Raw genomic sequence first — 10,653 nt, forward strand, 5'->3', positions numbered from 1 at the left:
GTACGAAAACTTTGCCCTAGTAAAGCGTGATAAATTGTTCGAACCTTGCCAGAGATCTCCATCTTCTGTGAAATTCATCCTTACCACGAATAGCAAAATTAAATAACGTGGAATGGTTAATAACAGAGAAGAACATTCTCGTTCCACCTTCCTTTCATTATTCTCTTCAGAAAATTATAGTCGAAAAATATCAGATAAACGATCTGCTATTACTTCTTTGAGTGTCCATAAGATACCAGCATAGTTTGTTAGACCAGGTACTAATTTAATCAATCTCGTTTCTAATTGCATTCTCATTATCTCCTAATTGCCTATAATATCCTTTTAACATTACCATATTCAATCACGATCGCATTTTTAGTTTTCTTTTCGCTTGATTGCTAGCTTTTTCTCTTACACTTTTAAAGGAAAATGAAGAGACGAAGTTAATTCTTTACGATTGATATTAATTTTAATTAAAAATTTTTTTAGCAACCTTCAATACTATCTACTCTTATAGTTTCTAGTTTTTTATTTTTGATGACATATAAAATTAGTGCAATTTCAATGACCACTGCTCTATTTATTAAATTTCGTAATACAAATTGGACCTGGCAACCACCCACCTATCACAAAAAATAAAACTGCAAAGGGTTAATCCCGAACTTCAGCCAGGGACAATCAAGTCGTAATAAGCGTAGGTCGCTCGTATACGAATTCCGCAAAATCGACGATCTGCATATGCATGCGCGTGCGAAATGATAACGAAACGTATTCACACCAGGTTGGGGATGTCGCGTAGCCACGGAAAGTACAATCTCGCCATAATTGCGGTTCGTTAACCGATGCTACCAGTTACAGTTTCCAATGAACGTCGATTTGCTGTTCATACGATTAAAACTTTCGAATTCGAACCCAAGCAGTCGATTTTGCAAACCGCCCACTATAATCACGTTCATTTTCCACAAACACAATACTGAACGATTAACGCGCGAAATCTGGCACAATGATAAATCTATCCCCACTGCAGATAGAACTCGAAATGTGAATAGTAGATATTTTGTTTGAAAATATCTTGTTAAAAAATAGTTCAAGCTTTGTGCTGTTGAAAGTGTAATACTATGTTTTATTAGCATTTTGTTTATCTACTTTCTATCGATGTACGTGATTTCATTCGAACACCTAACTAGTTTTATTATTCTACTCGGCAAAGAAACGAACTTAATTTACAATACTAGAACACTCATTTCCATACGATGTGCATTATGGAATATTATTTTATTTGTTAATGCTTGTTTGCATAGTATCTAGAAACTTTCTTCCATCGAAAGCACCCGCTATCTCTAATTCTATGCAGCTGGACTTCTCGCCATGCTAGCTGCACCTTGTCGCGACAGGAATCGTTAATTTTTGCATGATAACACGACGAGAACTTAGGAAGTTCGAGGGAGAAAGTATGATCGTCACGTTTTGGGGTGACATCACGAAAAAAAAGTGAAAACAAATCGCTATGACATTACATGTCATCAGAAATGATGTCATACGCGAACGAATATGTTGCGTTGCAATAATATTATTTTCGATTTGCATCAACGCAAGCGGAATTAATTGCGACGTAATGAATGCCAGTACCAAACAGTGGCTCAACAAAGAATATTGAGGCTAAGTAAGGCATACTTTTATTCTGATCGATATCGATGATGCGAAAGTCACAACTATGATACTAACATTGCAATTTGAAATATGTAATTATGTGTACTTTGATTTTACGTCATTAATATGTCCAGATTACAATTTGGAAAATTAATTCATGCTAAAATTTTCGTAACATAAATTTAATCGGGTTTATTATAAATAATTGGTCTGAAACGTAATGTAAATTAATTCCTGTGTAATTAACTGTAAATTATATTAATTTGATTGATCTTGCATGAATCATGGACAGCACAGTCAAAGAGGTAGTAGGTATATTTAGAAAGGAATAATTTAATCATTTTTTATAAAAAATTTATAACAAATCGTGTAAATCATGAACAAGTTTGAATTTCGTAATTTCAATCGAAATTTGATTTTTTCGAGTTGATTTTACTCGTTTTAAAGCTTCTGTGGTTTTTTTTTGAATCCTTGCAAATCGCTATTTGGTTTTTTCTGCGCTTTTTGTGGTTCTTCGAAATCCCACAATTTTTGCAATATTTCAACATTCTTGTCCTTTTTTATTATTTTTAAATGTTTAGAGTTTAATCTCGTTGTACATTCTTTTTCCTTAATTGTTGACGTTATAAAAGGAAGAATTAAAACACCAAAAATATATTTCACTAGCCTTTATATTCTTGTTTTTACTTTACAACTGTAACATTCAATTTTATGAAACAACCATGGAGAGAATTTAAAAAATAAAATCTCTCTCTGCTGATTGCAGTACACTCCACTTATATTAAAACAAAATTGCACGATTAATAAGAACTCACGATAGTAATTGCTCTTATTAAAAATATTTTTAATTACTTGTGTATAAATGCTACTCAAATTTTATTTGACAATTAATATTTTCAAAATTCATCCAGTGTCTATTAAGCACATTTTTCACCGCTTGTAACATCTGCTATCCCTTTTTTACTCGTATGTACAATCATATGTTTAGAATGCGTACTTAGACAAAAGAAAGCAACAATTATCCATTTAAACAAAGCAATTAACGCGACAAGACAAAACGAGCTGCTTCATTATGTTTTCAGTCTACTTTCCAGGCTGAAAAATGTGATGGGCTTCGTTCCTTGACCCAGAAATCCCAAGAAAATTAAAATGTGGTAATCGCAATCCTATTCGGGCGTAATGTGTGAGTGTAAAGCGCGTGTAAAAACGCGCTGGCTGTTCTTACGTGTGAACGAGACTTTACTTTCTCAAGCACGCGACCGCCGTCACTCCATCGGCCGCTTCTCTTACTTTCTCCTCTGGGCTGACTCAAAAGTAGGTCCCAAATAGAATTAAGCGGTCTTTTGAAGACCTTGCCCGCTCGATCTGGCAATCACAGGCTCCCGCTAATCTCTCTCCCGTCGCGAACTCACGACTCTTTGATAAGAGATCTTCAGAAGAGATTCCGATACTCTTCTACAACAAATTTCAAGCGAATTTCTCACAGGAACACTTTGTATGCGATGCACGAGCGCTGAAAGTGCTAAATTGTAATCCTAACGAGCCTGGAGATAACAAATTCTTACGTAATCTAAAAGTCAAAGTGAAATTTGTAAAAGTTACGATACCCGGCTCGAGAGTAAAAGCTAGAAACGCGAGAGAATTAAGTTATGGCCCATGTTAAGCGTTATTCAGCAGTTTAGGAGAAATTGAAAAGTAAATAGTTTGCTCTGAACGTCTGCAAATATACTCTGGAACGAGTAATTACTACTACACTAAATTAAAGTAAACAAGTCAATGCTTAATCAAAAGTTTCTATTAAATACCTGAAATTTAAACTGACATTTATATCTAGTAAATAATATTGAAAAAAAAAAGAATGTTGACTTCGAGATGAAACAAATTCAATTCCAAAAACATGCTTTCAATTACCAGAACATGGAATCCTCTAAAAGGCTCTTCGCAGGAAAGGAGATCAATAATTGCAGTCGACTGGAACCTTACCTTTCTCAAGTACTCGACAGCGTGCTCCTAGCGCAATGGTCGTCTCTATGCACCGATATGCGTGTCGTGCAACTTTCTAATCGATACGCAGCATTGTCTCCTATCGAGGGTGATTCGACAACCTGCTCCAGCTGGCTCCACAGCCCTGATACACCTTCCAACGAACTGGTGGACCAGGTTCTAGACTAGAATGCATCTCTTCCAAGGCACGTCGCGAAAACTCTTCTTTCAGCCCTCCGTAGCACCTTCAGTCGTCTTACTTTCGTTGCTTTCGACGCGTTCCCATAGCGGGCAACCGGCTGACTCTCTTCGTTTTCATCGGCGAAAGTGAATGGAACGCGGCGATGTTTCTAATTGGCCTATCGGCATTCGACACTCGAACCTGCACGCTCATAATCGATATCGCTGCGAGAACGACTCGCTAAGCCGCCAAGCAGATCGGCTCTGACAGGATTCACTTTTCCTTGCAGCTCGCGGGATGCTGTGTCGAACGTGGGAGGGGGTTGAATTGCTTCTGATGTTAAATACTGGTTTTACCTACTGGTATTAGAGTCTTAATTTCTTAGGAAAATGAAATGGGACACTTGTTGCTTTCTTTGACCGTGATTTCTTGCTGTTTGCAAGTATAATTGCCAGCGTGATATAAAAATTACTTTTCCTGTGAATATTGGCGAATTCAGTAGTTTTAGAAATATTGCTCTTGTGGAGAAGACTTCTGTGAAGTTTTAATCCAACTGTATTGTATATTCTGTTGATTTAGGTTCATTTTTTTTAAATAGTTAAAAATTCTGTTACTTAATAATATGACTTGTTTCGTAAAACAAAATTGAATTCATGTCTCTTTTGACAGTACATTATTTATTTATTCGAGTCTACATCGTCTGAATGGATCATTATCGAACGTTATGAACAAACATTTAACCAGCATGAATCCAACATTTATTCAGCATTTACATTTGTGTGAACATGTATCTCGGCTCGGAGATATTTAATACACCGATTGATTCGAGGAACAATAACAGAAACAATTGGATCGAAGAGGACGAGAAAGAGAACAATCGTTCAAAGACCGCGGGCGTTGCATAAACGAGGGTGTCTCACATTTTCCGGACCATTTAATTATCGCGAACGAACCATATCGATTCGAAATCGTTCGAGCACAGCCACTTGACCGAGGAATTAAACGTTATTGCTATCGCTTTTGCAATTTCAGGTGAAAAAAACCGGCCACTCGAATCGCTTCAAAAATAAACGAAAAATGAACGAACAGAAATAAAATAATCGAACGTGAATTCGCTATTCCATTGCAATAGAAACTAGTTGCGTACTTCGTACTTACGTAGGAGGTAGACACTTGAAAAAAAAAAGAGGAATAGAGAAACAGACTTTTTCATAAACAAGAAGTGAAATGTGAAATGATTGAAGCTCGACGCAAGTCGAATAAGTGAAGAATAAGGGGAGCGCTTAAAGAAGAGCAACGAAGGTGTTTTAAAAGTATTAATTAGTGACAAGAAATTTGGATGCAACGTTAAATAATTAATAAGTGACGTCCAGTGAAGGAAAAGACAAGGTAGAAGTCCCTCAGGATGTTGAAATTTAATAAAATCCCGAAAAGAATTTCCCGGTGGGCCGACCTAATACGGACCTCTACTACTAGCGCGCCAGCTAAACTTTTGCAAAAATGATTACGCTGTATTAAGGTACGCGAAACAGCTTGATTGTCTCGTGGGGATAATCAAGCTGACTTCAAAAGATGGTTACAAAGTGGATTGCTATAAAAAAACTCGTCACCTTTTGTATTATGTCACTCTGAGACACAGAGAGAAGTTAAAGCAGAAACTAAATAAGAAACGATGAGTCTTTGGAACAATGAAACTTTATCTAGGCTATTTTTTATCAAACATCAATTTTAGATAGTGAAAAACGTAAATGTCAGTTTGGGATTATTATAAACTTTGTAAAATGTAACTTTCAGATTATTACTACTTACTTTGATATAACTACGTACAGTATTAATAATACTGTTATTAAAATATATATTATATACGTTAAACATTGTATACAAAACCAGTTTAACCATTTCCTGCAAAATGAAACTTTATATGGATATTATTAATTTTTACAATAAAAGATTTTTTCGTTTCTACGTGTTTCCAAGTACATTTAATTAAATCTAAATGTCAGAAAATGCCAAAGGATACGAAGAGGGATGTATGTGGGATCAGAGAGGCAAAAAACTGAGGGAAGTATTTTCAGAAAGAAAAGAAGGGGAATCATCTCGAAACAGAACACGCAATTCTACGATGCGTGAACTGAAGCTTATATATTTTTTTCATCTGCGTGTTCGATCGATTTTCTCAGAAATGTTACACTTTGAGTTGGATAGAAATGATTATACTAAAAACCGAAATATGCTAATCGGATCGATAAATCATTATCGAACCTCCTGTTCAATCTTTTATTCCTTCTTCTCTGCTTCATTTGTTTTGTTTTTGAAAAAAATAGTCAACGAGTCCTCGAAAACGCCTGTAAAAAAATAAGAAAATGTTGAACATCATAAGAAGTCGTCACATTTTAACAGAAAATCGCCAACACCCATAACTCATCTGACAAAGGGATAATAATTACTAAAAAACACTACAGAACTCCCCATTACATTATATTAACATTATATTGAAAACTTAATGTAACGCTGAAAACTATAATGCTGTACATGGAATATTAAATTCAAGACTACGAGTGAGTTCAATGCCAGAATCAGCAGTAAATCATCTGATTAACACTAGAACTATCAGAACGATCAAAGTGACGATACTATTATTTCTCAAACCTACCTTACTTTTTAGAAACATTATTTTCTGTATTATCTCAGTGGTAGATACTAGTGTTAATCATTTCACACTTATTGTCACGAATCGAACGACTAATCAATTAAACTCATCGTGAATAAAAAAAAGAATCATTCTTACCGATGGCACGATGAAGTTTTAAGAAAGAAAATCCAGATCATTGCCCTTGTCGTCGTCTCGCTCAAGATCAGCGCCGTTGGCGCGATACATGAAATCCAGAATAGCACTGAGTCGATTCTCGAAAGATGCGGTCCGAAAATCTTGAGGGATGCGCTCTTCGTACCTATTAAGCTGCGTGGACATGTCTACAGGGGGTTGCACTTCCTGGAAGGTTGGCACTTTTTTGCACTTTTGCGACGGATCGCTACGCCCGTATCTAGATCCAGTAATGAACGAGTTATCTGCAACTGAAATTGCAACACATTTTCTGACGAAAAGCTGTTACAATAGTAATCCCTTCTGTTCTTAAAAAAATTGTCTTTAAAGTCTACAGTTTTACTGTGCATGTACAACTGAATATGATACCTACCTAGGTATCCTATGCCTATACCTATAGGATATCCCATTATTTTTTATTCTTTATTTCTTAAAAAGACTCGTAAATAATAGGACATCTTATATACTTAAAATATAATATTAAATTTACATAGGTGGATATTACATTTAATAAATATGAAGTATTAAGTTTAAGTTTAGAACTATTAAATTCTAAATGTCCTACAATTTCCATGTTCCATCCTCTCTAAGATCAATGGACCTTAATCCTCCATTTACCACAGTATATTCAATGTAATACAATTTTCAACAGCCCTTTGTCATCGAGCCGCTTCGACCAACAAATAATTAGTCCAGCGAATCAAAAGGACATCGATCAAACGGTGATAATAATTATTAACACCTAGTACAGATCAATGAACTTTCGTTTTTTATTCTTCTATAGAAAACGAGGAATTAACAAGTACATTTTATAAAAAAGACGAAGTTCCATTAATTAGAACCGCCTAGGAAGAAAAACGCAGGTCAATTATCAATTACCGCGCATCGAATGCAACAAAGGCGGATGCATTTGTCGATGGGACATTATTTGTGATCACACGGTTCCATTTGCTTTCGAATTGGCCTGGGGATCGTGTTCATGGCGAAAAGATCGAATAACCAAGAACCAGAAACGGTCTAATTGGAGACGACGTTACCCTGTCAACCGCGAAACGACCACAATGCTTCTGATTAGAGAACCGATCGCAAAAGCAGATGGTACGAGCGTAGAAGGAAATTACTGGACACTGTTCGTACTGCTACTGAAAACAGGCCCACGCTGAAGACTAACACCACCATAGTTGGGCTAACGTTGAATGGAAAACTGGCAGAAAATTGATTTAATGATGCACTTCGCTGTGACTTTTTGTAGTTGCAAATAATATGTTAAAGTTATTTCGTTATAGAAAAATTCTTTGTTCTGCACAATGCTGATAAATGAAATTTCATTTTTTAATTTTCTGTTTGTTTTCTAGCACAGAGTTTGGAGGAAGGAAGCGATAACCATTTGTATTTGAAAGAAGTTATGTTAATGGATTTTAACATGACTTGTTCGGTGCGCGTGTTATAAGGTTATTAATGTTTCTTTCTGCATCCCCTTCAGCATGATATGTGAATTAGTAGAATGAAATTTTTTATTTCACAGCCGCGTCGAAAAACTATTACTTCTCTTTTATGTTGGATGGGATCCATGGGAACGATAACGTGCGTGATATTAAGATATCAAATATATTATCATTGCTCTACTGAGGATTGTAATTACAGTGACATGAAACCTGTAATTATAATAAAATATTCATATTCGTTTGTATTTGCTTGGAAAACAAGGCCAATGATATTACCAACTATGGTTAGATTAAACAGAATGAATATTAAGCTAGTTAATTCTGGCCTCTCCTGTACTGAAATGAAACTGTCCCTAAAGGTTTATTTTAATTCGATAATTAAGAGTGCAGTAGATAGAAAGGCAGTCTTATTTCGAAGTAGACTCACCTATTCGTGGTTCGAACCGTTTACCATAACGGTGGGTGTAGAAACTCTGATGGGAGGCAACCAGTGTTAAAACTGCACACGCTATCCACAAACACATTACGAACTCAACGCTATTGAAGCACGGCACCAACTGAATCTTTCTACCTCGCGATAGCATTTTACCCTGCAAACACAATGCCTAGATATTTTCACTGATCCACGATTTTTTCTCGTGACTTCTCACAGCCCTCGAAGAAGTACTCCTTCGAGAGCTGTAAGAGGAGGTCAGTGCATCTGATTCCAGAACTGAACTAGCCTTCATCCATTTGTTTAATAAGCAAGATGCTTCTAAAATAATATTAAAGCTACCAAAATTGTAAAGATGAGTGACACGATAATTTAGGGGAAGATATATAGGGTGTTCGACGATAAGTATCAGAAATTTTAAGGGATGATTCTACATATCAAAATAAAATAAAAATGTATTTAACGCTACGTGTCAGAGTTAGTAATTGTTAAGAAAATGCCTAAAATTCGCATGAAGTGTCTGACTTACAATTAGGACTTATTCTACTGCCAATGTGCTACTAGTCATGTCAGACACAGCAATGTCAGTAGAGTAAGTCTCGAGTCAGACACGTTTCATATAAATTTCAGACATCTTTTATTCTAGATATTTATTTTGTTTTAGGGATCCTTCATTTTCATCGTATTTTGACATATAGATTCACCCCTTAAAATTTCTGACACCTGTTGCCGAACTCCATGTATATTTAATCCTTCATTACACTACTATGAAGCTCTTACCAAATTTTCTTTGACTTTATCTTACAATTAGTAGTTCTGCCGCTACGATACATTAAAAAATGTACACTTATTAAATACAATTCGAAAATACTTATATTCAGTAACCAAAATTAGAAGAACCAACGATATGTTCCCTAAGTCAATGAACAAAACTGTCGAACATAATATTGAATTTATTTCTAAAGCAGCAATCAACGCCCGGATATTCGTTCCCGAAGTCAAAGTTCAGATGAATGCAACAGTATTGCAACGTCGCCAAGCTTTTTTCCCCATTTACAAAAAAGGTCGAAATGGAGCTCTTCTGGAGCAGACAGTTCAACAATGCTACCACGATATCGCGAACCACTCTACGGTTTCGTGTATCGAACGTTCCCTATCGCGTTAAACAATTGTTGCGAAACAATGTACTTTCCTGGTATGTACTTTCGTTCACGATCACGACACGACTTCACCGAGCAAAATCAGACCATTTTCCAACGTGCACACCGCAATATGCGTTTTCGAAAAACGCTTACTTCACAGGATCACGATTTTCGGCGATCGATGTGGCCTGATAACTGGAAGCAAAGGGCCGATTCCCGGTGTAGAGGAGGAAACGATCGAGACAGTGACCCGGGACCGTGATTCAACGAAGAAAAAGTGTCGGAATCGGCGGTGAAGCAACACGTAAGAGCGACTGCGATGTAGCATGATCCGTGAAACGCTTTATATAGGTGCTCCCAACCACCCACGAAGTATTCAGACACCCCTAACAGCGACCAATCGCGCAACAGCTCGCCGTGCCCTCTCCTCGTTCCCTGGCGACGATTTGCTTGCTGCCCGCGATAAATTTTAACCCATCGTGATGCTCATCCGTGCCGATGACGTTTGAGTGTCCGTGAATGTTGGCATTCCTGAGGGTATCGAACGCTTTGCTATTGTTAGAAGAGATCTCTTTTTAATTTTCGGGGGTGTTAATGACCACCTGTTGCCCATACCAGCACTTCGTCATAATTTAAGCTAAAGAGAAAATGCCTTTGAAATAATACTAAAGTTACCAACATTATTGTGAAAAGTGATACGATAATTTATGAGAGAATATACAGGATGTTCGGCAAGGGGTATCAGAAATTGTAGAGGGTGATTCTATGTGTTAAAATAAGACGAAAATAAAGATAAATGAAATTGTGTTTTAAACTTCGTTTTCGAGTTATTAATTGTCAGGAAAATACACAAAATACGTGTGAAGTGTGTCTGATTCGAGACTTATTCTACTGGCTTCGCGGTGTCTGACTTGAGTAGTGCATGTCACCTGTGACTTAATGTCATAAAACTAAATATACCATTACATGGCTCTAAAGTAAGTATTTTTTAACGTAGGTTTCAAGTCTAAAAA

The 10,653-nt window shown here is 36.4% G+C and overlaps 1 protein-coding gene across 1 annotated transcript; it reads right to left on the reverse strand.

Moving 5' to 3' along the window:
• Positions 1-5,872: 5,872 nt before the first annotated feature.
• Positions 5,873-9,931, reverse strand: LOC143183636 (uncharacterized). Its single transcript, XM_076385280.1, has 4 exons — positions 9,794-9,931; positions 8,493-8,655; positions 6,585-6,871; positions 5,873-6,141 (listed from the first exon to the last, which is right to left on the reverse strand). The coding sequence occupies exons 2-3, from the start codon at positions 8,647-8,649 to the stop codon at positions 6,603-6,605; spliced, it is 426 nt and encodes a 141-aa protein (XP_076241395.1). The 5' UTR covers positions 8,650-8,655; positions 9,794-9,931; the 3' UTR covers positions 5,873-6,141; positions 6,585-6,602.
• Positions 9,932-10,653: the final 722 nt, after the last annotated feature.

This window comes from Calliopsis andreniformis, chromosome 9 (assembly GCF_051401765.1).
Source record: "Calliopsis andreniformis isolate RMS-2024a chromosome 9, iyCalAndr_principal, whole genome shotgun sequence".
In the NCBI taxonomy this organism is placed as follows: Eukaryota; Metazoa; Arthropoda; class Insecta; order Hymenoptera; family Andrenidae; genus Calliopsis; species Calliopsis andreniformis.

Bases quoted from the DNA above. Each gene is read 5' to 3' on its own strand.
- LOC143183636 (XM_076385280.1), bottom strand. From the start codon at position 8,649: ATGCTATCGCGAGGTAGAAAGATTCAGTTGGTGCCGTGCTTCAATAGC. The intron at 6,872-8,492 runs GTGAGTCTACTT...TTGCAATTTCAG, and splicing joins ACGGTTCGAACCACGAATAG to TTGCAGATAACTCGTTCATT.